The sequence below is a fragment of the Rhinolophus hipposideros genome, assembly GCF_964194185.1.
Source record: "Rhinolophus hipposideros genome assembly, chromosome: 9".
Classification (NCBI taxonomy): Eukaryota; Metazoa; Chordata; class Mammalia; order Chiroptera; family Rhinolophidae; genus Rhinolophus; species Rhinolophus hipposideros.
This window is the reverse complement of record NC_138055.1, coordinates 56,721,222-56,748,561: the sequence shown is the minus strand read 5'-3', so window position 1 is coordinate 56,748,561 and position 27,340 is coordinate 56,721,222. Positions and strand designations below refer to the sequence as shown.

General features: G+C 46.0%; 1 protein-coding gene across 30 annotated transcripts in view; it reads left to right on the top strand.

Moving 5' to 3' along the window:
* R3HDM2 (R3H domain containing 2) overlaps window positions 1-27,084 on the top strand; it is a 113,333-nt gene extending 86,249 nt beyond the window's left edge. For 14 of the 30 annotated variants that reach the window (XM_081059789.1, XM_081059803.1, XM_081059797.1 and 11 more), the window contains 15 exons: window positions 1,576-1,607; window positions 1,706-1,759; window positions 5,954-6,186; window positions 8,040-8,206; window positions 12,733-12,834; window positions 14,509-14,751; window positions 15,094-15,220; window positions 15,481-15,641; window positions 16,079-16,233; window positions 17,320-17,420; window positions 22,561-22,730; window positions 23,135-23,282; window positions 24,630-24,727; window positions 25,082-25,166; window positions 26,041-27,084. In XM_081059789.1, coding sequence (XP_080915915.1) covers window positions 1,576-1,607; window positions 1,706-1,759; window positions 5,954-6,186; window positions 8,040-8,206; window positions 12,733-12,834; window positions 14,509-14,751; window positions 15,094-15,220; window positions 15,481-15,641; window positions 16,079-16,233; window positions 17,320-17,420; window positions 22,561-22,730; window positions 23,135-23,282; window positions 24,630-24,727; window positions 25,082-25,166; window positions 26,041-26,381 — 2,217 coding nt within the window. In that variant the 3' untranslated portion in view covers window positions 26,382-27,084. The remainder of the gene's footprint in view (window positions 1-1,575; window positions 1,608-1,705; window positions 1,760-5,953; window positions 6,187-8,039; window positions 8,207-12,732; window positions 12,835-14,508; window positions 14,752-15,093; window positions 15,221-15,480; window positions 15,642-16,078; window positions 16,234-17,319; window positions 17,421-22,560; window positions 22,731-23,134; window positions 23,283-24,629; window positions 24,728-25,081; window positions 25,167-26,040) is intronic. The other 16 variants (XM_081059794.1, XM_081059795.1, XM_081059802.1 and 13 more) reach the window with 3 other exon arrangements.
* Window positions 27,085-27,340: the final 256 nt, after the last annotated feature.

The following is a 27,340-nucleotide window of genomic DNA, read 5'->3' as shown; positions in this document are numbered from 1 at the left end:
TAGCAAACATTTACATAATGCTTGCTATCTTTCAGACACTGTTCTTAGCACTTTGCATAAATTATTGAATCCTCATACTAGGCTTATGAGGTAGGTTACATTATTTCCTCATTTTATACATGTGCGACTGAGGCATAGAGAGGTTAGGTAACTTAAGATCACACCACTAGTTAGTGAAAGAGCTGGTATTTGAATTCAGGCAGTCCGGCTCCAGAGCCCATGCTCTTAACCCCTGAAGGAAACTACCTCTCAGTAGTTTGCTCTGCTCTGGGCTCCTTAGATTAAGAAGTACCAATGACATCACAGCATAGTTATCTGTGATATGTACCTCGGCTTCACTGACACATGGAAATGACTGTCCCACCATGCCAGCCATTAGCAAAGCAACAGCTACTCTGAAAGTAGAAACAACTTTTAATAGGTATTGGGGCTAATCATGAGCAACACTGGAATATATCAACCTACAACCATAACAGAGTCAAAGTTAGCTCTTCTCTCTTTTTTCCTCCTGATTTATAGTCTCTCAAGCCCCTACTACTATATGTATTCTTTGTTAAATCCTTATGGATTTATCACTTTCATTTCAGCACTTTGTAACTCTTGCTGTGGTAGAGGCATCAGGATTCTCAAAAGCCTAGACAAGGAAAAGTGGCCCAAGCCCGCCATACTCCAAAGATTCCCATGTGGAGAGGAACCTGGCCCGTCAAAGGGAGATAATTAAGGGTGGCATTGTAGGTGGGGGCAGAGAGGAGGAAGAGGCAGGCCGAAGAGAAGGGAAATGGCAAGGATGGTGTTTGGATGGAAATGCTGCTGCTGCAGCCTTCTCTGGAGCCTGAGCTGTGTATTGGGAAAACTGCCCCATGTAGGCTCTGCTCTGTGCAGAACTCAGTCTGCTCAGCAGCTGGACACTCTTTGGTACCTTTTTCTAAGGTTTGGGAATCCACCATAATGTTTACTTCACTCAGCTCAGTGGCTTTGTCAGGAAATCATCCCCAAAAGGAATGTTTCAGGCTTTTCATTTTCTCATATTTTCTAGGCTCTGAAAAGTACCTGCTTCCCCAATATCTTACTCTCCTTGGGTCTCAGGTCAGAATGTCTTTCATTTTGGCCAGTGAAGAGGACAGAAATGGAATAATCATTGAGGACAATTTCAAAAAAAACTAAATTTCTTTCTCTTGTCTCCCTTTTCCTTCCCTTTGAACACACTCTTTAGGACCAAGCACACCAATTATTATGCTCAGCTTCCCTCTAGAGGGAATAAATTTAAAGCTAAAAGGGAAATCATAGTCAGGTTAATACTTTCCTCTTCCTCCTTTCCATACTCCTACCTTTATCAACTTCTCTTTTTAAACACTCTGTGGGAAGGCTAAAAATGTTGACTGCTCTTTCCCATGAAAGGTGAGAAGTCAGACTGGGGGTGTGGGTGTGGGTCATCCTGTCCCTGCTCCCTCTCTCCCTGTTGGGGGGTGAGCTTGGTTTGAGGACCTTGGGTATTCATAGCATCATGGACACCCTTTTTGGTTATGCCATGCTGTTTTCTTATAAGTTATTTTCCGTTTTCTCCCCCTCACCTAGACTGGCCAGAACGGATATCTAAATGACATCAGGTTAGTACCACTTAGCATGTTCCCTGCTTCTCATTGAGCTTTGTCAGTGAGGTTAATATAATCCTGTAATGATGCTTTTCTTTGATGTTAACCAACAGACTCTCCAAAGAAGCCTTTTCTTCTAGCTCTCACAAGAGAAGGCAGATTTTTAGGTACCTCTGTGTAATACATATCTCTCCTTGTTTTTTTTTTGTTTTTTTTTTTGTTTCATTTTATTTTGTTTTGCTGTAATCTTTTCAGCGGAGTGAGTTTGCTCCATGCATGGCTGCTTGTGAAATAATTCAGCTTGTGGTTTTTGCAGTATTGGATATTTTTCGCCATTAAAAAAAAGACTCCTGCTCAATGACTCTATTTTTATTGTTGTTGATTTCATTTTAAGTCCTGGATAGGTGGTGAAGGGGACCAAATAGGTGTGTCTGGGATAGGTACTGTTTCCTCCCAGAAATTTGATGGAATTGGGCATTTTTGGAGGGGTTCGGCGTATATTAAACAAGAATGGGTGTCCTCCAGCTACCTTTCTGAATCTGTGCAAAGATGTGAAGAGCTTAACCCTTACCCAGCATAGGGAATGTCTTGTATCTTTAAGAAAGAATAGTACAAACACACACATATATAAACACATACAAACACCTCTGTCTATGTAGTTTTCTCTTTGGAACAATGTAATGGGTAAGATGACCCATTTCTGAGGCTCCCACAAAGATCTCAGAAAGGATTTGCCTGCCTTAGAAGGGACTTAGATTCTGTCCTTTATATCATTGTCCATGACTTGCTCTTAATGTTGGTGAAAGCTACCGTGTTATCTTCTCCAGTGCCTAATCTTCTCCATTTTTGTACAAAGCAGTCTTGAGAATCTCCCTTTCATTTCAGTGTCTCAGTCCCACCCCAGTGATCACGCAGGGCGGTGGTGAGAGAAGCGTTACTTCAAGACCTTATCCTGGCACAGCTCAGCTTAAGCATGTTGTGCCCATTTGCCATAGAAGAACGATAGAGCACAGAAAACCTGAGTGTTTAATACTAGGATTCAGGTCTAACCCTTTCCTCTCTTTTTGAATCCTAAGCTTGATAGAACCTGACTAACTCAGACTAGTTAAAGCTGTCATCCGCAGTACTTCAGTTGTCCCTTTCCTATCATCCTTTCTAAAGCTAGTCAAACCATGTGTAAATTGGCATATCAAGATTTCCCATTCTTGGGATGGAGGATTTATCTCCCCTTCCAGATCTCTGAACTGTTTTCCCTAAATTATCCCACCCCGCGGTCCATGTGAAAGCCCCAGGCAGAGAGGGGTCTACATTGTTGGTGGTGGTCAAGATAGAGTCCTCTTTCAAAGCAAAAAAAAAATCCTGTTCCATATTTTACCCTTCAGTCATAAATGATCCCCAAATACCTGTAATACACAGGAGTTTTAAACTAACTTCTCTCTGGGACTTAATGCACAGTGCTTTACAGTTGCCGGAGTGTATGTATGGGGTTCAGTTCTCTCCGTGTCCTGAGTTGGCAGGCTGCTTTACATGTAAGGAAACAAAAGCAGAGACATTAAGTGGCCAGCCCAAGTTTTCATGGCTGTTAGTGGCAAGACTGGGACTGAGTCTTTGTCCAGTACACCTTTCATCATACCACACTCGCTCTCTACAAACATCCGCCCTTCCTCGCTGAGTGCTGTTCCATTCAGAGCCCTCCTTCAGATTCCCTGCGAAGAACGATGCCCTCATTAGTGCTGTGGCGCATCAAACTCCATCAAGTCGTGTGGGCAATAGCTTGAAGGATCGAGTGAGCCCTCTCCTGTCCACACCTCTTGTGCTGCTGCTTTCCATACCGACTTTTGATTAAAGATCTAGGTCATTTAAATGCAGCTCCCTGGACTCTTAAGGGAGTAACTTCTTCCTCTATTTGGGTACTAGTCCAGAACTCTAATGATTAGAATGATCTTTTCTAAGTGCTTTATACCTTTCTTCCCAAGTTTGTGAAACAAATACCAGTATACCAGATTCCCTCATCCATGATTCGCAATAAATATGGCAACTTCCCAATTCTTTGGAAGATTCTATTCAACTGATGAATAAGCTACAGTGAGGGTTACTGATATTTATTGCCACTTCTTCCACAGACCTCTCTACCTACTCCCCAGACCTACTAAACTGGACTTTTCACCAGCACTGAATCTGCTTGTAAAAACTTAAGCTCTGATTTCACGGGAATATGCAGTGTGAATATTCTCTGTCCTTCACCCCCACCTCTCCTACACACACACAACCCAATCTGGTGCTCAGAATTGAGTTTGGTAGTTTTCCCTAACTGCCTTATTTTTAGTGAAGTGGAAAGCCATAACTAGAGATTGGGTTTAGTTGTAGAGAAGGAAAACTGATCTCTTTCCTTGCCAATACTCATCTCAGATTTTCTAAGTCTCAGGGTTATAGGTGTACTAACCCAGGTTAGTCAGAAGGCCATCGGACAGGCCACAGCTTGAGCACTTGGCCATCGCTGTCTGGGGAAACTGGATGAGTATAGAAGTGGTGCCACTGTGGCTTCCCAGGGTGTTTGGTTTAAAGTTGACTCATTCACTGACCTCTGGTAGAAAGAGAAAATAGATGGCGGAATTGTAATAATAGGTAGTATACAGTATGTGATTTGGGTATAAAAGGCCATTAGGACTTGTCTTGCAAATTCAAGCTCTGATGTCTAATGGACAGCCTCATGCATTGCCACTGCTATATCCGCTTACCCACCACATGCACATCGTCACTGAGTCCTTTCAGTAGACTTGGCTTTGTCCATTGAGACAGAGCTGTTGGCTCTCACTTGAGTCTGGTTCCGTTCCTGGAGAGTCCCTGATTTATACTTCTTTCTTGTTTCCCATTCTACTTTTGACATCCCCCCCAAAAAGCAGTAAAGTTTTGGGGAAACAGGAATATTTTCCAGTCCTCTATTCTAACTATATAGAGAGAAGCGTGGAGGTTACACAGACGTCTACTTGGGATTCAGAGAAGAAGTAGCCACGTCCTAACCAGCTGTGCCAGTGTGTTCTTAACCCACCACAGTTAGCTTGGCTAAAAACTAAAATAGAGACCCAACATATGTTTCACCCGTCTTCTCTGTAGTACCTTTGGAGCATATATTCTAATAAAGAAAAGTATTTTCTTTATTATCACGTTCTTAATAAAAGTACCTTCCTTTATTAGAATAACTCTGAGCCTAATGTCTTTGCAGCTAAGGGGATTGAGATGGGGTTTTCTATTTGCTTCAGGTGGGATGGTGGTGAAAAGAAGAGAGCCCAAGATGCTATGAATTTTTCTCAATTGCTCCCCAGTATACATACCAAAATCTTTGTAATTGTTGTCATTTGATTTCCTTAGGACACTAGTTGTTGGGAGTGGGGGATATGAAAGGAAAATTCCTGGTTCTTGATTGCTTACTGATTAAGAAGCAGTAAGAACTCAACAAGACTTAGGGCTTTCAGACCAACGCCGTCTATCTTGAGGAGTGCAGCTGTTTATAATCACACTCAGTGATTGTAACATCAGGATAACCCTGGTATTTGTAGAATAAAATGAAAGAGAATGAATTCCTTTTCTCTATAGCCTTGTGCCTTGCCTAGAGCAATAGGGTCCTTAATATGGAGGCAGCTAGGTACAGTCAGCCCCCCAGTACTTGCCATCCTGGGTCCCAAGGGCATGTTTGGTTGATCATGCCTGGAACTTCAGCCCTGAGAGACCCTGGAACCATTTGTTCCCAGATACCAACACAGAACTTCCACAGCATAGGTTAGGTCAATTCCAAACTATCAGACTGAGTTTTCCAGAGTGTCCCGTTTGTCCACTGTATTCTTCTCACCCCTGGGACAGTGGACATAAGCAGCACCTCTGCTGGCTTAGACATGTGTTATGTGGAAGACCTAGTGTGGGATTTATCCATGTCATTGGCTAGCACTAGTTACTTCTAGGAGTCTTTTTGTTTTAAAAACTCCCAGAAGGAGCTGGTACCCCCCTGCTCCCAACTATTTCCTGCATGTGTGGGATCCCTGCAGTGGGAGGTTGGGGTAAGAGACCACAGCCAATCTCAGCATCATGTATGTGGTTTCCCATCCACCTCTGGTCTGATGTACTGAATTAGTTGCCAGTGCACTGTCTTCCAGATTTGCCTCTGTGCTCTTTGTAACTGTACTGGGTATTGTTCTTTCTGTTCTCATCAAGTCTTGGTTGGCCAGCCAACTAACAAGAAGTCTGTGTCCATCCTCCCCTCAACCCTCACCCCTTCTTTGTTACTGAAAGAATAGAAATGAACTCTCTCCTAGCCCTTCGGCAGAAGTGGTAGGTGGGGGGTGCTCTGACCACTGTGGTCTTCGCAGGGGGAACCGTGAGGGGCTGAGCCGTACCTCAAGCAGCCGCCAGAGCAGCACAGACAGCGAACTCAAATCCCTGGAGCCACGGCCCTGGAGCAGCACGGACTCTGATGGCTCTGTCCGGAGCATGCGGCCCCCTGTCACCAAAGCCAGCAGCTTCAGCGGAATCTCTATCCTCACCCGTGGCGACAGTATCGGGAACAATAAAGGTGGCAGTGCAGGAAGGATCTCCAGGCCAGGTACTATAGTTTCTCCTTTTCTGTGTCATGCTTATCTTCTTTAAAACATCACTGATACTTATTTCTAACAAAACACTTGTCCCAATATCGTGTCCTGGAAACCTAACAGAGCCAGATGAGGGGAAATTTCACTTCTTGAATCCATTGTCCTTTTGAGTCCCTTCTCTGATTTTCTTTCAAACTTTCTTTCCTAATTGGAAAAAAACTGATTGAGATGAGATTATTGTATCTGATTTCCGACTGAGGTAGAACACCCCTATCAGCCCAGGTTCAGGTCATACACTGAGATGGGAATGACAGCTGCTGTCCTTCTGTGGCCTCTGAGATTATAAAGAAGGTTTGTAGAGCAGAGGGAACCCTCAGTGTGTAACTCTGTGTAATTACTTGGTAGCAGCTAATAGGCCGGAACTTTGAGAGACACTGCTGTGACTTCTCTGGAGCTCAGTCACTGAGAAGGAGCATATGTTTCACATGCCCCTCCGTCACTCTAGCTCTCCTGATCTGCTGTGTAACCTCCAAGTGTTCCTATTGCACTCTTAGCAGAAGGTTATTTAACTCTTTATACCCATTGGACCATCCTACTGCCTCTAAAGAATTGCTTCACTCTTATCCCAGAAGTTCTGTAGGTCTCAGAAGACCTCAGTAGTGGTGAAGATTTTGCCTCTGACTGTTGGGTCTCCGCTGCTCTTCCCTGTTACCTCCTTTCTAACTACTGCCTCTGCCTTTATCCAGGCCTGCATCTTCTTTTATTTAATTATAACCTTGGCCCCCAAGCTAGTTTTCCTGCTCCATCCTCAGCCCTTTATAGAGCCAGTTTACCAATCTATAACATAAATCTGATCAAGTCACTCCTCTCTTAAAAACTTCATGTTTCTGCTTTCCCTACATAATAAAATCCAAATCACTGATACGGCACAACTTCCTGACTCCAGTCTGCCCTCTCAGTCTCATGTCCAGATGTGCGTCCTCCTCTGGCCCGCCAACCAATTCCTGAATATGGCATTAGCTTTGTCCCCTCTCAGTCTGACAAGCCTTCTGTTCACCCTTCAAACCCATCTGTCCTTCCACTTCCTCTTTAAACCCTTCCCCGTAACCCTTCTGGGAGTTACTACTTTTCATCTTTGCTTTCATACAACTTTGTTCATCCCCCTGGGGCATCCCTTATCCTTATCAGTGGTAACCCTGTGGATGTTCATCTTAGGGCAGAAGCTCCTGTGTTGCTTAAGGGCAAGGACTGTGTTCCCTTCACCTTTATGTCCTCAGTTCACTATGCAGTGCTTGGCACATAGGAGGTAGTAAGTACAAGTATTTTATGTGAATGCATGCATGGCTTGAAGAGCCTGGAAATGGGGGAAATAGTTAGATGAAGGGTATGTGTATTTGTGTGCACAGGCACGTACTTGGAGAGGCAAGGTTGTCTTCTCAGCAGCTTTCGTGAGACACTACAAGTTAAGAAGAAATCAAAGAAGACAGGTCTCTTGAGGGACCAGGAATCTGTACCTTCCCAGGAAGCAAACATTCATGTTTTCAGTTTTTGTGATGGACAGATTCTAGGCATTGCAGGAGAGGTGACTTAGCAGCCTCACATTTTGTTTCATTCCAAAACCAAACCTTGCCAGTCACGGCGGCTATTGTCCCAACGGAGCAGAAACCTGCTAAGATGAGGCCTCTCCTCAGCGACGGCTGCAATGCATCCATGCTAATACGTGGACCTTCCCAGACAGCTGGGGAAATGCGTAGAAGGAGATTGAAGAGAAACAGCAAGGAGCCTAGAGCCCTGCAGCTGGGCCCTCCGAGGGTGGAATGGTCCTGACTTGTGCTTATAGCTCTTGTGGGTCTCCTCTTTGCCTCAGGTATGGCACCAGGTGCCCCAGAAGTGTGCAACCAGGTCACCTCCTCCCAGCCTGCCCGGGGTCTTCTCCCTTGTACTGCCCAGCAGCAGCAGCCGCAGCAGCAGCTTCCTGCTCTCCCACCCCCGCCTCAGCAACAGCCACCCTTGAATAATCACATGATCTCACAGGTGAGTCACTACTCAGTGCCAGAACCCCCTGCGCTCCGATTTAAGCAAGCTTTGGAAGTAGTCATGTCTCTTGTGCTGTGGGTGGCAGGAAAGATCTGTTTTTGGAGACATGCCACTGTCTCCCCCCATTTCTCAATTTGTTAGTTGTGGGGAAAGAAGAGTAAGGGTGAAGGTTTGGCCAAAGTGCTCTTGGTAGTCAGTCTGGGAGTTTTTTGCTGTACATTTCCTCCTCTACCTCCTGAGAATCGTCAGCGAGATCTTTTACCCCATTCCCCATTTCTGCTGTACCCCACCGCCCTCTACATCCTATGTAATGAGCAAGGAGATTTTGCTCACTGTATCCATATATGGAGCTTGAAAAGATCACAGCTCTCACCATAGTCTGAATGTATTCATATAACTGTTGACCCATAAACATATATTTATGTGTTGGGGGGGAGGAAATTAACACTCAAGACCCCTGCCGTACCTGTGCCATAGGCATAGAACCAAGTCATGCTCCCCTGTCGCCCGTCTACAGGGCCTAACCTAGCACAGCACTCCCTGTCGTCTTTGTTTCCATGCATAGAAGAGCTCTCACGCCTTTTACTGGATGGATAGATGTTGGTACCAACTAGGGGGTGGGTGCAGTTTTGCTTCTGTGGAGACCACGCAAGTCATCAGCATAGGAATCAGATCATGTTCTAAATGGCACCTCTCCGTGTTCTCGGTTTGAGTCCCCTTCATACCCTGAGGAGAAGTGCTCTGAGATCTCTACTTAGTCTTTTTTTGCTATGAATAGAGCTCTTCGTGAATAAGCCCATGCTTTGTCCTGGAGTGCTCTCTGGCAGCCAGGAAGCCCGTGTCTGTACTCTTTTGTGCTGCAGTTGAAGTTCTTGTTTCACCTCCCAAGCTCCCTCATCTCCCTGTTCAGTTAGCCCATTTGGCCTCAAGTATTTGTGTTCCGTAGGCACAAGAAGCAAGCCCCGAGCACTCATACCCTCGGAACTGGAAACTAGAGGGGAAAGAGCCCAGGAGGGCCTACTTCAAGTATTGTGAAAAGAAGCTAAAATAGGAAGGGGGGTGGTAGATGAGGGTAAAGGGGATCAAATATATGGTGATGGAAGGAGAACTGACTCTGGGTGGTGAACACACAATGGGATTTATAGATGATGGAATACAGAATTGTACCCCTGAAACCTATGTGACTTTACTAACAACTGTCACCCCAATAAACTTTAACTAAAAAAAAAAAAAGAAGCTAAAATAAAGAACAGTGAAAATCTAGGAAACCCTGCTTTGTGTCTTAATATAAGCCACATGCAGATCATTCTAGTCCTTCATCTTAATCCATAAGTCAGTTTCTCTATAGTCCTGACTTCTTCCTTCTTCTGCCACCATCTGCCTCATTAAATCCCATTCATGTCAGCTTACCTCGCTCCATACTGAAGCATAGCATGTGTGTGTGCTTTTCCTTTTCTGTGTCATAGCTTAGACTACAAGTGGGTAAACTCTCTTCTCCCTCTGGCTGTCTCCTACTGCGTTTCTGTGTGTGTATGTTTCACTTTGATAAGATCCCAGTATTTTTTTGAGTTTTCTAAAATGTAGATTTTAATAGTCTTGCTCCCTTTTTCCCTCTTAGTCTTCCATCTGCATCCTCCTTCCATCCATATCTAGAAACAGACAGCAGGAGTAGGATGGGAATAAAGAAGCAAGTAAAGAGAATAAACATTTGGGACAGAAAAAAAATTAGACAGGATGTCCAGGTGCCTGGCCCTGAATCCCAAACTTTTCCTCAGATTCTGTCCCTGCCTCTGCATGGTGAGTGAGGGTGAGTGGGTCAGCTATTGGTACTGACTGACCCGCAGGGAGTCCGTGCTGGGCTAGGCTCTGTAGGAGCCATTATTCAGCATAGAGATCTCTGCTCCCTTGGAAGTCTGTTCCTGAGGTTAATTTTGATCCCAAACTCCAAACCAAAAACCTGGTTAAGTTTTGCTGTCCCTGAAGCACTTATGGTAGCTGCTAATATTATACCACTATATGTAGTTCTTTTTTTCTTCCTCTTCACTTTTTCTCCTTCTCTGTTTATCTTTCTTCCTCTTCCTACTACCTTTTTATTTATTTTTTCTTTTTCTCTGTCTCAGTGCTGGTGGCTCTCTAAACTTAGGTTGCTGAGCCCCAGAATATTTATTGTTCCGTTTCTCAAGTGGTATTCAACAGCAGGGCAGGAATGAAGGAAGTGACCACACACACACACACACACACACACACACACACACACACCACTGTGTGTACTTTCAAGTTTTTCCTTTGGAAGAGAAACTGAGAGAGAAACTTTAGCTCTGTAGCAGAGGCATTTGCCCCAGGCATAGGGACAGTGCTGGCTAAAGTATGCTCTTTCCCTCCTCGGGAGGCCGCTGCTGTCAGAGCAGACCCCATATCATGTATCAGTTGAACATGTGAAACCAAGAGAGGCTGAGGATTAAAAGGCCAGAGGCTACCTTTTGCCCAATTTACTTAAAGTGGAGTGGACCGCTTGAAAGGGAGCCCTCTGAGCCTTTCTCCTGAGGTCCAGTCAGGCATCCAGGAACCAATGATCTAGCCCAGAATTCACCATTAGGGGGCAGTCAAATCCTTCAGGGCCCGTCATTGGCTCGCCTATGGTTTTTCAGAAGTTCCCTAGTTCTGGAATTTAAGACTCTCTGAGAAAAGAACTATAGCTGAAGGTAGTGATGGAATGAATAACTTAAAAATAGCACTGAGGTGCCCACCTTTACCACTATTTACCTCAGCAGGAGAGGCCTAAGAGAAAGCATCATTTCTTCTCTCTTTACTTTTTACTCAAAACTCTCAAATGTGAGGAAAACACGCAGTGTTGTTTTACCATTTCACTGTCCCTATGGCCACCCCTTCCTCCCAAGCGGGTATAAAGCCTGAAGCACCACAAACAGTCCCCCAAGAGAAAGAAGAGGATTAGAATAGTAGAAAATGAGTTTAAAAACTCCCAGCACAGGTAGCTCATGCTGAGCAGCTTGACCAGCAGATACGTTTGGATATCACTGGCTTACAGCAAATAGGTGCGGCAGGAGAGCTGAGAGGGTGTTGTCAAGGCTGTGGCATCATCTCTCCCAAGTCACACGGTGGATTCCTGGTAACTTTCCTAATCAAAATGACTTACGTTTTATTTAATTCAGATTATCAGGAGTATTCTCCATTTGGGGGGTCTTCTAATTCCTGGCCTCTCAGCTTCCGGAACTGTTAGTCCCCTCTGTGAAAGGGTCTCTCCAGAGATACACAGCAGAAGAGGATAGCGATACCTTGGTCCCCCACACCTTTTACTTAATACTCTAAATTTGGAAGGAGGGAGGAGAATTATACAACGAAAAACATGTTTGTGTGATTCCATTCAACTTCTTTCATGCCCTCCCTACTGCTACAGTAGAGTGGAAAGAAGATATGTCAGGCAGAACTAGGTCCCCCCCATCCCAGCTCTGCCATGTTAGCTGTGTGATCCTGCACATGTGATTTAATTTCTCTGAGTCTTACTGTCTTTACTGCAAATACAAGTTATCAAATCTCCATATAGGATTGTGAGTTTGTAATGAGATAATGTATGTAAATGAAACAACATATATAAATGTGATTTCCCCCTCATCCTAGCCTCTCCCCTTTCTCCCACCCCTCCTACCACCATTAGGGGTGACGCTGGAGAACGATGAAGTGATTGAAATGGCTGGAGGGGAAGAACAGAGAGGAAAAACAGCTCTCCATTAGTTGGTTTAGAATACACCATGTTCCAAATAAACAAATCCTCCTGCTTGAGGCTAATGGAGACTGAAAGAACAAAAGCTAAAACTAGGCTATTTATATTTTATTCCTAAATCCCTCCGTTTGCTTGTGGGGGCATTTTTCATACTGCCCTGACAGCCTGGAGGGGCACAGAAGAGTCATGGAGGAGGAGGAAGTAGCTGGAACCAGGCGTGAACTGGCTATTTTTTCCTTCTCTGCCCTCAGGAGGGAGAGGGTTAGAGAGACGATCCTTGTGAATGAGCACTTCCTCCAGGAGAGCTGTGGTGTGAAATCAGGAGCTTGGCTGGGAGAGCTGAGCCAGACCTTGGATGACCCTACAGAAGCAGGAATCCCTTTTCAAGTGGGCATTCGAGGAGGGTTATGATCGTGCTCCCCAGGAATCATGTGTTCAGAAAAAATCTTTTGGGAAACCCTGTGTTTGCAGTCAGGCAGCAGACCTGGCTCTGAGAGTCCTAAGATTGCTCACTACAGCTGCAGAGTTCTGAGTGACCAATGGGGCTGGGTGTGCAGCAGGTCTCTCCTGATAGGAAAGAGGGCCTGTGTCAGAGGTGGGAAAAGCCACAAATGATCCTGGGCTTGGTCTCCAGCCTGCTGAACAGCCCTGCTATGCATCTGAAATTTCTTTTATGATTAACCTTGTTGTTCCTTCCTTTTTCCTCCCCATCTCTCTCCTGTTGCCTTTCCCTATGCCTTCCTTTTCTCTTCCCTTTCCCACATGCCTTTCTGCGGGTCCACAGCCAGTCCCAGCTCTGCAGCCCTCTCCGCAGCCTGTTCAGTTCTCTCCAGGCTCCTGTCCCCAAGTCCTTCTGCCAGTCTCTCCGCCCCAGCAGTACAACATGGTATAAACTCCATTCCCCCTTTTTTGTCTTGTCCATGTATTTGTGGGTATGTCTGGGTCAGTCTAGGACAACCTTGCAAAGCAATTGTGCTTTTTGGAGGGCCATGTTAAAAGATGTTTCTTCTTGAGGGGCTAGCACAGGCTGAACTCGCCTCCATTCTAGTCACTCATCACAGCCCTGGAGCCATCAAGATGCCTAAGTGTAAGACAGAGAGCAGCACCAAGTTCCCCTGAGTTTTAGGAGGGGCAACAAAATGGGATATTGGTCTAACCTGGGCTCCTCATTTCCTTTAAAAATAAAAACGCAATTGCAGATTTCTCTGGTACCAATAGTAAAAACTTAAAATATCCCCCTATCTTACCATGTTATTTTACATTAAAAAAATCTTTTCTAATACATAATAAATGCAGTTTAAATGACTTGTACCCTAACGACAGATCCTTTGAAGATCTGATTTGCCTCATGGTTGATAACTTCTATCATAGTTATAGGAGCCCTAATTTTGTGTGTGTGTGTATGTGTGTTAATCACACCCATCAACTTTTTCACTAGGATCCCCTTTCCTCCCACCTCTTATCTCCATTCTGAAAAGTCCTGGAATATGGACCTCAAATAATCTGCAGTCCAGTCTTCTTGTCATCTATTTCTGCTCACTAAGATAGTAAAATAGCTAACTTGAAGATCAGATCCCCGAAAATTGAGTGAAACCACAGGAAAGCATTGCCTTTTGTTTCTACTAGGTTTTTTGCAAAAGAACTTCTGCTCTGCGTGTGTATGTGTTTGTGTGTGTCAATTACTGCCCAGGGAGCGGAAGGGACGAGGAAGCTAACAAACTCTAACCTCTCACCGTACAAGTGAGAGATGGAACACCATCACTCTTACTGCTTAGAGAAGAGGGCTGAGAGAGAAGGCAATTACAGACTAGCCAGTCAGTCTCGCCCTCCAGCTCAGCCACTCACCCTGGCCTCCTTTCAGAGGTGAGAATTGGAAGTGGTTTCTGAAGGGCAGGAGAACTCTAGGCAAGTGTCAGAGAACAGAGGTGGAAATAACCTCGAGAGGGAGTAAGGAGATAAGCAGCAGGAGTGGGAGCCCACCAGTCTTTCCGCTACAGAGGCAGAGCTGGGGAGACACATGAACCTAGCCATCCATAATCCCCTCAGGATGTTATCTGGGTCCTTTATTATAAAAATGGAATTTATGGCAATGTAGGGGCCCTTTGTATGGCTAGAGGCATGAAGAAGACAGGAAATGGAAAGACTTGCAGTCTATTTTTTCAACCCACTAGTTTGTCGTGTGTGTGTGTCTGTGTATACACACATACATATACATATACATGTGTTGTGTCATTGCTCCCATCTCCCCAGGACAAATTCTAATAAAAATCATAATCAGAGTGGTCACTGTTACCTCATATGTGGTAGGGAGACTGGCTCTACAATTAGGCTTCAAACAGCTGTTAAATTCATAGCAATTTAAAACCCCACATGATAAAGATAGAGGCTTAAGGCTGAAAAGCGCCTCCCTGGGCACAGAGGCAGGCCTGTCTCGAATTTGGTGTAAGGAAGACTACAGAGAGGCTTGCTATTTCTGGTTGTCTGTCTGTCTGTCTTGAAAACAAAGACATGGGGCTTGAAATGACCTCAGTCCTTGAGTCTTCCCCCACTCTCTCAACAGGCAGATGACCTCAGCAACCCATTTGGACAGATGAGCCTCAGTCGCCAAGGTTCTACTGAAGCAGCTGACCCATCCTCAGCTCTGTTCCAGCCCCCACTTATCTCCCAGCACCCTCAGCAGACTAGCTTCATCATGGCTTCTACGGGACAGCCTCTCCCCACTTCCAACTACCCCACCTCTAGCCATGCACCACCTACTCAGCAAGTCCTGCCACCCCAGGGCTACATGCAGCCCCCTCAGCAGGTGAGCGGCTCAGGTTCTGAGCTGAAATCACTAATTCAGTTTGTCCACTATTACAGTCCTTCTTTCTTCCTCAGAAGAAAAGACCATAGGGGATGCCTATCACCCACCTCCATGTCCCCACCTTGCATTTGAGAGTTGTCTTTCTAGTTAGAAGCTTGGCTTTCTAGATGACACAAGTCCTTCCTGTTCTGTTTCAAACTTGTATACCAGTGCTGTAATCGCAGACCCAAAATATCTCCATTTACAGATTTTTGGCCATCAGCCCTGATGAATTTGATAGTTTGGGGATGTTGGGGCTGAATTTGAGGGACCTTCTCACACATCTGTTTCCTCTCACCATAGATCCAGGTTTCTTACTATCCCCCTGGACAGTATCCTAACTCCAACCAGCAATATCGACCTCTCTCTCACCCGGTGGCCTACAGCCCCCAACGTGGTCAGCAGCTGCCTCAGCCATCCCAGCAGACTGGTAAGGGGAACTATTAGTATAAGAAGGCCGTGGATAGGTGAAGGGCAGAGACTGGGAAAGAGAGAATTGCCTTCCCTATTTTATTAAAAAAAGAGAAAAGGAGGAAAAAAAGGCAGGAATGAGTAGAGTCCTAAAGAGGGACCCAGCATCTCCAGAAAACGAAAAGGTAAAATAGACAGGAGAAGAGGAATTGCTGACAGAGTATGACCTAAACATTGTAAAAACCATGCTGATGTCTTCTCTGCCTTGCCCGTCCCTAGGTTTACAGCCCATGATGCCTACCCAGCAGCAGGCGGCTTACCAAGGCATGATTGGGGTACAGCAGCCACAAAACCAGGGCCTGCTCGGCAACCAGAGGAGCAGCGTGGGGGGCCAGATGCAAGGCGTGGTGGTCCAGTACACTCCACTGCCTTCCTACCAAGTGGGTGCACTCTGTGTTGGGAAAGATCAGCCAGGCCTCGGGATGAGGGATGGGGGACGGCTTCCCACATCTCACAGTTCTGACACTAAAATATTGTTCCCTTCACCCCTAAAATGTTTAGGTTGTTTTCCTCTGAGAGAAGGCTTTATTTGAATTGTTTGACCTTTATACAGCCATGCAAATGAGTCTATGCCCAGAAAAGTAGGGTCTAAAGGAAGTGGGGCTCCTTTCTTCATATTAGATGCCCAAGAATGGTGTTTGGAGAAGAGGGAAATGGAGGTAGCTCTATAAGCACTTCCTTAAGGCAGATGAGGAGAATAGGAGTGTCTAAGAAATAGAGAAGGAAGTTAGAGGGTCCTGGTCTGTGATGCCTGGGCTGTTCTCTGGATGAACTCATTGGGAATACAAGTAGTCATTCTCTTCTCTTCTCCATTCAGGTCCCAGTGGGTAATGACTCACAAAATGTGGTTCAGCCGCCTTTCCAGCAACCCATGCTGGTCTCTGCGAGCCAGTCTGTGCAAGGGGGCCTCCCAGCGGGGAGCGTGCCAGTGTACTACGGCATGATCCCGCCCGCTCAGCAGAACGGTACGAGGTGAGGACTCCCAGAAAGTCGGTGCGCGTCTCCCATAGACCTTCAGCAACTGCTGCGCCATGGTTTTGTTCCCACTGGACTAAGGAAAGAAAGGCAGGGGTAAAGATCCCAGTGGAGCTGGGATCTTTGCCATAGGAGCTCATCAACTAAAAAATTCCTGCTTCAGAGACAGAGGCTTTATAATTTCCCATTTTTTTGTTTTTCTAATCAGTGAGATTCAGAACTGTACGTGGACACTGCTCATCATTAAAACAAGCAATTTAGAGTGTGTATATGTAAAATTCTGTTTATGTCCATGGGTGAATCTCAGATGGTCTATTTCTGTATTTATTTATATATTTTAGTATAGACCATAGCTGATAGAATTTTAGAGGTAGAGGTACCTTAGAAATATCTCGTCCACTCCCCTTGTTTTCTTTTTCTCCCTTTTTTTAATAAATGAAGAAATTCCAGTTAGGGATGTTAAGAAACTTACCCAAAGCCACACAGTTAGTTAAAAGCAGAGCTGGAACTAGAACTCAAGTCTGGGCGGGCCTACCTGTATGTATTTCTGTGTCTCTGTCAGTGTGCATGTTTCTTTCTTTTTGTATGTATGTCTCCTGTTGTCTTGAGTTTTGTGGGGGGATTACCCACGTAAAGATAGTCTTTACGTGACTATCTATGTTTGCCATTGTGTAAATATCCTAAATCACACACACACCTCCTTAGTTCTTTTTTTATACTCTCTCTTGCACTGTGTGTCTGTCTCTGGCACTCTCTTTGTGTGTTCCTCAACGTGTGTATGTGTTTGTGTGTGTATGCATGTGTGTGTCTGGTGTTTTCACACTGTTGGGAAGAGCATGTGTCACTAACATTCCATTTATAGCACTGATTAGCAGCTTCCTAATTGAAAGATGATCAAGTACAAATATATAATTAACTTTGAACTGATGAGTGATTTTAGAAATTGCACGGCAAATTGGTCTGGGAATGGCTTGGAGCTGCTTCTGCTTCCCACGGGGGAGGCCCAGGAAGCGGCAGCTGTTTGCTAGGAGCTGTGTTCCTCCTTCTACTGCTTTACCACTCCTCTCTTCTCCATCTCCCCAGCCCTTCTGTGGGGTTTCTGCAACCTCCTGGCTCTGAGCAGTACCAGCTGCCTCAGTCTCCCTCTCCCTGCAGTCCACCACAGATGCCACAGCAGTACTCAGGTAAGAGAATAAAAATTTGGAGGGTCTTGGGTACTGGCAAGAGCAAATGCTGAAAAACTTATACTCTAAAGCTGGGAAGGGCAGAGAGAGTTCAGGGATTGTCTCTGTCCCCACTGTGGCCCCATCAGGAGGAAAGACCAAGGTCCTGGCTGGTGTTTTCCAGGGGTGGTAAACTTGACCTCTTAAGAAAGGCCAGGTTGGTTGTCCCACCCCTGTTCCTGGGAAGCCACATGTCTAATTGGGTTCCTTGTTTTCTTTCTTGCTTGTTCTTTTTTTGTTTCTTTTTCTGAATTCAGTATTACATTCACTACTCACATGCCTTTGAGACATGAAGTGCTTACCTCTGTCACCTGCTCTCATTCTTCCTATAGACAGCTTTTTTTTTCCTCTAGAGAATGTGAGACAGGCTGATAAAATGCTTTTTAAGTCATATCTTAGATTGGTTTCATAGTTTTTCTTATGTGCTCACATACATTTTATCATAATTCTCACCACAACATCGTGAAGAAGAAATTTAACACTCAAAGAGGATAAATGACTTGCCTAAAGTCACAATCCTAAAACTTGAACGTGGGTCTTTTGACTTGGCACATCCTATGCTGCATTTTCAGTAAGACATTTTCAACAGGCTTTCTGTACTCTGTTCCTTTACCTCCAGTGGGAAATAAATGGGTATTGTGTTAAACAGCTAAAGGTCCACCTTGGAAGGGACCATCTCTCCAAGGTGTTTTTGCCATGCAGCCTCTCACTGTCAGCCTTTGCCAAGAACTCCCCCAACACAACTAGTACAGCTACCCTTATTTGTTTCCCTTTCATCTCACCCTGTCGTAGCATTATATGACCGGTAAAGAAACTTCCGGGGTTCTGGAAGACAGGAAGTCTTAATGTAGCCCCCAACTATCCCCCTTCTCCTGTATTGTGGGAATGTCAGAGTGCCCTCTTCTGGTGAGAGAGGTATTTTTGCCAGCTTTTCCCATTTAGAAATGGAGTCTTTTTCACATCGATTTTTTTTCCACTCTGTGTTAGATGCTGTGGAATGGATTCCAGAATTAATCTTGCTCATAAGACATGATCAGTTCTTACTTTCAAGGAGTACTGATTTCTGCCTTCATCCATACCAAACGTGGATCTCTCATAGGCTGAGAATTTTTTAATTCAACAGCCCTTACCCTTTATTACATTATTGGTCTCTCTAGCTGTTTCTCCTAGTGTCCGCCAGGGGCACTTGACCTTGAAATTCCCAGCGGGGTATGGAAATTGTAGAAATTGGCTCCAAGAACCACTGTAGCCTGTGGTGGTGCTTGGTACCGCAGGGCATTTTCTCCCATTTGATAGAATACATATGTGTGTGTGCATAGTGGTACATCAGTATATCTGTTGGGTCTCTGTGGTTATATCTGTTCATCTTCAAATATAAGGTCTTTGAATGTGAAACAAACCAAAGAAAAAGAATTTTGTATTACCTACTCTGGACCTAGTGCTGAGTTAAGTAACCTGAAACAACTGCTATTCTGAAAGTTGGCAGCACTTAGAGATCTGGACTGAGACTGGAAGGAGATAACCTAGGCTCTTTCCTAATCAGTAGACATGGAGGAAACCCTCTTCAGCATCTAGTTCCCTTGCTTCTTTGGAATTTCCTGTTCTGTTTCCTTTCTTTCCTTTCCTTCCTTTCCTAGCTACCCTGAACGATCCTTGGCTTCTGACTTACCCCTTGTCCTTTTCCTAGAGGATGGGACCCTCTGTTCCACCCACATCATCTAAGAGACATATTCACCATACCACTGATTTTAAAAGTTCCTGCTCATGAAACTCTTTAACAGGAAGCAGAAGAGAAAAACTGCTTCTTCTGCCTTCCTTTCCAGTTTACCCTTTACTTGGGAAGATAGAATGCCAGCATAGCCCACAGGGACTGCTATGTCACCTTCAGAGGACAGTCACCCGCCCTTCTACCATGTGGCAACATGGTCACTTTTCCAAAAATAAAGGCAGGGATTAGGATTGGCTGTTCCTGCAACAACTGTTCTGGTTTATTAATACATTTTTGTAGTTGCTCAGTTTACCCCCAGGTCCGGACCTTAATTCCTCCATTGTGATATTAAACATAAGTGTAACCCCAGAAAACACTTTTCTTCCCACTGGCTTGCAGGTCCCTTGAGGTTCCTGCAGGGATGCTTGTCCGGGGAAGGTGCACACAGATGTGAAATGGCAGTGAAGCCTATATACAGACTCCCACCTCCCAGTGACACAGTAGCATGGCCAGAGTGAGGCCCATAGAAACATAACCTCTCACATGCGGGCTCACTTTATAGCTGAGGGGTTCCCAAGGCTGAAACTAACTCTTTTCTCCCCCACTCACTGAAGACATCTTTCTTCCACCAAAAAAGGGAAAAGACCAGATGATCTTGGATTCTATTCTGTAATTTGGGAAAAGTGCCTGTGAATTTTATTTCTCTGGACATTCCTTTCCATAGATTTGATTCCTGGTGGTAAGGAAGAAGCCTTACCAATCTTCTACCTCCGTGATTAAAGAAAAAAAAAAAAAAACTAAACAAAAACCAATTCTGCCAGACATAAATGTCATCTGTTTATATTTATGTGGTTTGCTCTGCCCAATCGACCTTTCTGCCCAGGTTTAATGATGCCACTTAAAAAGCCATTCACATGTCCCCTAGCTCCTTTCAGAGCTTTCAAGCTAAAATTGATTTCCTTATTCAGCCCCCTTCCCACTCCAACCCCGGCTCCTTCCCCCAACCTGATTATATGGAAGTGCTGTCACTGGGCAGCGGGGTGGTTTGCCCTTTTTTTGTTTTATTGCCACGTCCATTAAGAAGTAGCGACAGTTCAGCTGCTACAGGATGCCACCTGCTTTTGGCTTGAGGAAGAGAAGCATAAAGATCAGCTCATCAGCAGGGCAGTGCTCTGCTTCCCGGCTGAGTGACGAACAGTGCTCCAGGCCAGCGCGGAGGACTTAGTGTGGGGAGGAGCTCAGGACTGAGGCTGCCGCTGAGAGCCCTGGCTTTGTTTTTGTTGGGAATCAGAGACAATAATATGAGGACTGTGTTCTCCTTCCCCCTTCCCTTGAGTCCCCTAACAGCGCCCTACAGCTACTTGTTATTAGAAAGAGCTTCCACCACCTTACTTATGCCCACACGCTATGGACTCACATCCTCCACCCTTTCCTGGCCCAGGGCATGAGTCTCAGATTATGAGCTGCCTTCCAGAAAAGCTATAGATTTGATTATTTTTTGCCTTGGTCTCTTTGGGTAGCAGTGAGATGTTTGAATAAGGTCAGCTGCAATTTTGTTGGTAGAGGATGTTGCAGCAGGTGGGGCTGTTAGGATGGGGAAATAAAATGCCCAAAGCAAGTGTCGCGAGGGGGAAGTTGTTAAATGCATGACACTCAGCAATTTTCCTGTGGCCCTTCTGCAAGCCTTGCTGATGAATACCCTGTCCCCTTCGGCAGGGCATGGGGAGGTGTGAGCCTGTCGCTCGGAGTACTTGTGCTCTCCAATTAGATGAACCTGGGGTCGGGAGGGGGCCACAGATTGACTGGGAATAAGATATGACAGACGCTATGTCTCCTGCGCTGCTCTCTCAGGCTTCCTGCCATTTCTTTTCCTTTCCTTTGACCGATGCTACCTGAGAAAAGCAATCATGCTCACTTCTCAGCAGGACTGGTGCCCAGGGCAGAGGCTGCAACATTTCCCGTCACAGGAAGCAGTATGATGGTGGCAGCAGTGGCAGCCCCAGAGCACCGAGCCATGAAAACAGCAGCATTGCAGCAGGTTTTCAAGCTTACAAGCCTCGGTCCCATTTCTCTAGCACCACACACACATGAACTCAGCCTGTCCCTCTATAGAAAGGATAGCCTAGGAGGTCAAGAACAAACCCTCACACCAGACAGTCCCCTGTGGGGAAGCAGAGAGCTCCAGCGCAGCCCTCCCAGCGGGGACTGTCCATCAAACTTCTTCTCCCTGACCCCTTACCTTGCTTTTCACCATGAGGAAGGTTTGGGACTTAATGTTCCTCCTCACTGAGCCCTTTCCCTCCCCCAGCCCGTGACAGGGTAAAGCCATCCATGGTTGCCCGTGTTAAAACCTCAGGATTGCATCCAGTCAGTCACCTGAACCTGCCAGTAAAACCCGCAGAGAGGGTCTGACACTTCCACCCCCTTCCTGCTGTCAGTGCTGATTCAGGACCTCCTTGTTCAGTTTCCGCAGCGTCGTAACTAGTCTTCCTGCCACTAGTCTCCCTCCCTGCAGTCACCTTACCTTGGGGCACTTGAGTTAGCTCTCTAAAGAACAAGTCCTGTTCCCAACACCTACAGAATACAGACCTTTACCAGAACATGTGTCAAACTCTGACACCAACTGTTTGTTTACTGTTTGACTCCCTAATAGACTATTCCATGAGGGCAGGTACCAGTTTTGTTTGTTGTACACCCAGTGCCCAACATGGGAACTGGCACATAGTAAATGTGCAGTAAATGTTTGCTGAATAAATGAATGAATGTATTCCATCCCCCACTACTTCCCCTACAGAGCCCCAGTGCCTTCACACCTTAAATTACTTGTCATTTCCTGAATATGGCATACATCTCTGCCATTCCCTCTGTTTGAAATGTTTCCAGCTCACCCAACCCTTGCCCAAGAAGAAACTTCAGGGTCTGGCTTAGTGAAGCTGTGTGCAGTCATCTTTTCCAGAACAACCAGAGATCACTGACTTATCTGCAGCCATTATCAGAAAAGCCTGCAAGTGCCTGCAGTCCTGGTCCAGCCCCAAACCCGGACCTGTACCATGCCCAGACATTTGAGCAATCTGACCTGGGCATTTGGTAATACCCAACTTTGACAGAATGGAGCAGTTTTCTGGCAAGCATACCAAAGTACCCCCTACCAGGTGAAGGCCAGGAGAACACTGGCATCTGGTACTTACAACCCTTCCACTCAAACTTCCACTGGTTTGAGGAGGGGGAATCAGAATCCCTGTCAGCAGTTCTCTCAGATTCCTGGCAGGCCATAGTTGAAGTGACTCTGAAGAGAGCTGGTGGATTTGCTTACTGGCTTTCCCACTCAGGGTTAGCTGACAGGCCAAAATATAGTTTGAATTCACAACCAACTGCTTTCTTTCTGCCATTCAGGAGTGTCACCTTCTGGACCAGGTGTGGTGGTCATGCAGCTGAATGTCCCTAATGGACCCCAGCCCCCCCAGAACCCATCCATGGTCCAGTGGAGTCACTGTAAATATTACAGCATGGACCAGCGGGGGCAGAAGCCTGCAGACCTGTACAATCCTGACAGTAGCCCCCAGGTGAGTCTTGCAGCCCACCTTTGTCTTGGCAAGGAGGTGACGAGATTCTTCTCGGGGTAATCTTTGCCGTTGACCGAGCTACTTCTTCTATGTCTTTCCCTGGGCACTTTTTGGGAAGAAACAGAAAGAGAGCATCTTACTTCAAAGAACCTAAGATCTAAGGTAGCAGATGGGACACATACTTGAAAATGCTAAGAGAATATTTAAAACAGTATTTCAAAAAGTGAATATTAAAATAGCACATACTAATTAGGGACTAAGAGGGCAGTTTGAAGGAACAGTCTGACTTTGGCAGAGTTCAGCAAGAGAAATCTCCTGAGGGAGATGAATTTGAGGCCAAGCCATAGGACTGCCCAGAGGGTAACGTTTGCTGTTTATATTGTGTGTGCTCTTCTCTCCCATAGGCCAACACACAAATGAGCAGCAGCCCCGTCACGTCTCCTACCCAGTCTCCAGCACCCTCTCCTGTCACCAGTCTCAGCAGTGTCTGCACAGGACTCAGTCCTCTGCCCGTCCTCACACAGTTCCCCCGGCCTGGGGGTCCAGCACAGGGTAAGGAGTTAGATTAGGGCTGACTGCTGTCAGATTCACCCTTTGCATCCCATTCCCAAGTGGGGGGATCGAGAGGGTAGCAACAGGCAGGAAATCAGGGTGACTGCTCATCCAGCTCTGGGAGCATCCCGGTTTAGGCCAAGGACACCTGCCCCTTTCCAGAGATGCCCATAGTTAACTTACTCCACACCTCATTTACATATTTAGTGTTTACTGCCAAGTAAGGTGACTGACTATGAGCCAGGGAAAAGAAGTCATTGAACTTTCTAATAAACCAAAGGCTCAACTCATCAGTACTGATTCAGAGGCCTTGGAATATAGGGCTGCATCAGAAACAGTGTGGTTTGAGAAGAGGGAACACTGGATTTGGGTTAAAAGACTCAAGTTCAAATTCTAGTTCCACCTGTAAGTAGCTTTGTGATGTTTAACGTGTTACTGAAACTTGGAACCAGATCTCAGTTTCCTAATCCATAAAGTAGGGTTAATCACACATAAGATGGGAATAATCTTATCCCCTTTCTGCCTTGGCTGTCACAGCAATATAAAAACAAGATTAGGGCGGCCGGTCAGCTCAGTTGGTTAGAGCGCGGTGCTCTGAACAAGGTTGCCGGTTCGATCCCCACACGGGCCACTGGGAGCTGCGCCCTCCACAACTAGACTGAAACAACCAGTTGACTTGGTGCTGATGGGTCCTGGAAAAACACACTCCAAATAAATATTACAAGTTTAAAAAAAAAGATTAGAATACGGTTTAAAAACTTTAAAGTGCTCTGAAACAACATTCACCAACAATAACAGTTAACACTCATGGTGCTTAGTATGTGTCAAGCATTGCTATAAATGCTTTACATGTCTTAGGTTCATTTAACCTTCCCAGCAACACTAATGAGGGGAAAACATAACCAACATCCCATTTCTAGTAACAAAGCCAGGATCTGAACGTAGGCGGTCTAGCTCCAAGTCTGTGTTCTTGTCCACTACGAGATACTGCCTTTTACATGAGTCAGAAACTTGAGCCCTGGGTTTGGGGGGAAAGTGTGTGTGGGGGGGAATCTATATAAGAAATAAAAGACATTTATAAGGGTCTATACGTTTCCTCCAGGGCCTTTTGTCTATAATGGACAAAGCCCTTCTTTAAGAGTGAAGAAACCTAATAGCCCCATTTGTCTGAGATATAGCTGAGAGCCAAAGGGTTTAGGAAGAGAGACAACTCTTAAATCAATCTCATGGGCACTCCTGTCATAAAAAAAAAAATAGGACTAGTATCCATCTCCCAAGCCCCTGAAGTCTCATAAGTCATACGATGAAGCTCAAGCTCCCAGAAAGCCATCTGCTCTTCCTCCCTAGGCGATGGGCGCTACTCCCTCTTGGGCCAGCCATTACAGTACAATCTGTCCATCTGCCCTCCTCTGCTCCATGGCCAGTCGACTTACACGGTGCACCAGGTAAGGGTGTCCATCAGCCTTAGGGCCATCAGACATCCCCTTCTCATTCGGGCTCCTGTCTCTGCGCCATCTACCTCAGCCAGCTGGGTGGACAAAGGAGGCAACAGACAGAGAATGGACAAAGTGGAAGGGCCTTACGCACTCCAGTGCTCATTCATTCCTTTCTCCCCACCCCGTGGCCAAGAGGGAGGGGCTCTTTGTTTCTCAGTGGCTATTTGACCAGTCTGACCACCTGGTGCGGGGGGCTCCTCAGGGTTGGCTGCTGCTCCTTCCTTAACCTCTCAGGCAGACACTGGGATGAAGGGTAGTCAATGTCATTTACCCAGGATGAGAATCGTCTTTCTAATGTTGAAGGGACAGAGTGGCTTGAAACATGGAAACCGGAGCAAAAGACAAGCACTCAAATCTGCCTCCACTGACCTGGGGACGACAGACGTTGGTGAGTGACAGGATGCTGAATCTCCAAGAGAAATTGCTCACCCCTCCAGCCCTACATTACTAGCCCAGGATGGCTGGGAAAAGCCAGCTTAGGGTGGGGAGTAGAAATGGTACCCTCTGTACTCAATAGCAAGAAGTTGCAGAAGTGAAGTATCTCTCTCTTCCTCACGAAGCTATTCCAGGTGCTGGGGAAGATGATGGTAAAAATTGGGAATAACACAATAATGAGGGTTGCTGAGCCTGTTATCAACAGAGTCTTGTGGAAGTGGCCCTGACTTTAGTCTAGGGTGTCTACCTTTGGTAGTCCTAGACCTAATTTAGAAGAAGCTTGACAAGGGAATGTGGAGGAGTAACGCCTCCTGCAGCCTTCCGTACTAGGCGTACGAGATCTGTGAGGATTTCCCCTATTTGGAACAGTTTGCTAAACAAGGAAAGGAGAGGAAACTGACTTCCATAGATAATAAGAAAGGAATCTACTGGGGCCAGCCTCTGGGAAGGGAGCTATGGAACATATTTCAGATTACGCTACTGACTTTGTCAAAGAACATCAGTAAAAGCCACACTCCTTCACAGTAAAAGCTCCCTGTGAGAGAACTGAGGTACAGGTCTCCAGATCTTCAATCTGGGATTCTGGTTCCCAGTCTCTCCTTGCCTGCATCTCTAGGCTAGAGGAGAAAGGTTCCTTTGTTTCTCCTAGTTGCCCTGCTCAGAGTCTGGATAGTGAGGAGTTGGGTTGACTGGGGAAGGAGGAAAGGGCTAAGTGAGAAAGGCCAGGCTTTTGAGAATGTTGTATACAGACATGGCCAGCTGGATATTTGTGCAGTCCTTCCTACTCTAATTCTCTCACAACCTTGTCCTCTCTCCTCCCCTTCCAGTCCTGGGGCGGGTGCTGGAGGTGACAGATCTCCCAGAGGGCATCACTCGTACCGAGGCGGACAAACTCTTCACTCAGCTCGCCATGTCCGGCGCCAAGATCCAATGGCTCAAGGATGCTCAGGGGCTGCCTGGCGGAGGTGGGGGGGACAATAGTGGGACTGCCGAGAACGGCCGCCACGCGGACCTCGCTGCCTTGTACACCATTGTGGCTGTGTTCCCCAGCCCCCTGGCGGCCCAAAATGCCTCCCTTCGCCTCAACAACTCTGTGAGTCGCTTCAAACTTCGAGTGGCCAAAAAGAACTATGACCTGAGGATCCTGGAGCGAGCCAGCTCCCAATAAAGGGAGGAGGGGAAGGGACCAGCACAGCAGGGGTGAGGGCAGGGTGGAGGGTGTTGAGGGATCCTGATAGACCATGGACAGAGACAGAAAGGAAGGTGACAGACACTAAACTGGAGCCTAAAACAGTAGGGATGAAGATGGAAACAGACACTCACACTGGCACTGGACTCCTTCTTACTCCCCTGCCATGGGTCCCCTCTTTTTCCCTGGTTGCCCTTCCTCTGCTTCCCCCTCCTTCCCATCCTCTTCTATCATTTTTGATCTCTTCTCCCACCATGAAATTAATTTCTTTGATATTTTTTGGTTAGGTAGAATTGGGAGAGTCCTACACTCCCCTATTCTCCTGTTTCCTTATCATCCCAAGTTCCCTTTTCTTTTTTGGTCTTTATGAATATATTTATATGGACAGAATTAAGAAAAATGAAATTGATTTCCCTTTTCTCCCACTTCCCCCATCTTGTCTCCCCGAACCCCAGAGTTAAAACTTGGGCCTTCCTCCACCCCTGCTCCCCAGAACACTTGTATATTGTTTGTTTGAGGTTCGTGCCGAAGTAACAGACACAGTATTTAATTGCACATAACAGATGTTTGCTGGGTATATTCACTGTAAATTTTATTTAATCTGAGTTTTTGTTTGTTTGGGGGGCATCATTTGGGGGGAGGTTGATTTTGTTTTTAAATATAAAAAAAAAAAAATCTGTCACTGGACGTCAGTCCCTGTGTCTGTGTTGCCGCCCTGGTGTGGGTCGGGTTGAAGGTCCTGGGTAGGTACAACCCCACGGTATTGGAGGGATTGGATGTGGGTTTGGTGGCTTTCCTAGAATATGCATCCATCTCGTCCTAACAGTATTCCCTGTGCCCCAGCCTCCTCCTTACACATCGTTCTGAGAGGTAGCTGGATCTCCCATGGGACCTGGGTCTCGGGTGCTCCCAACTGGGCAACTAACTCTGCTTCATCA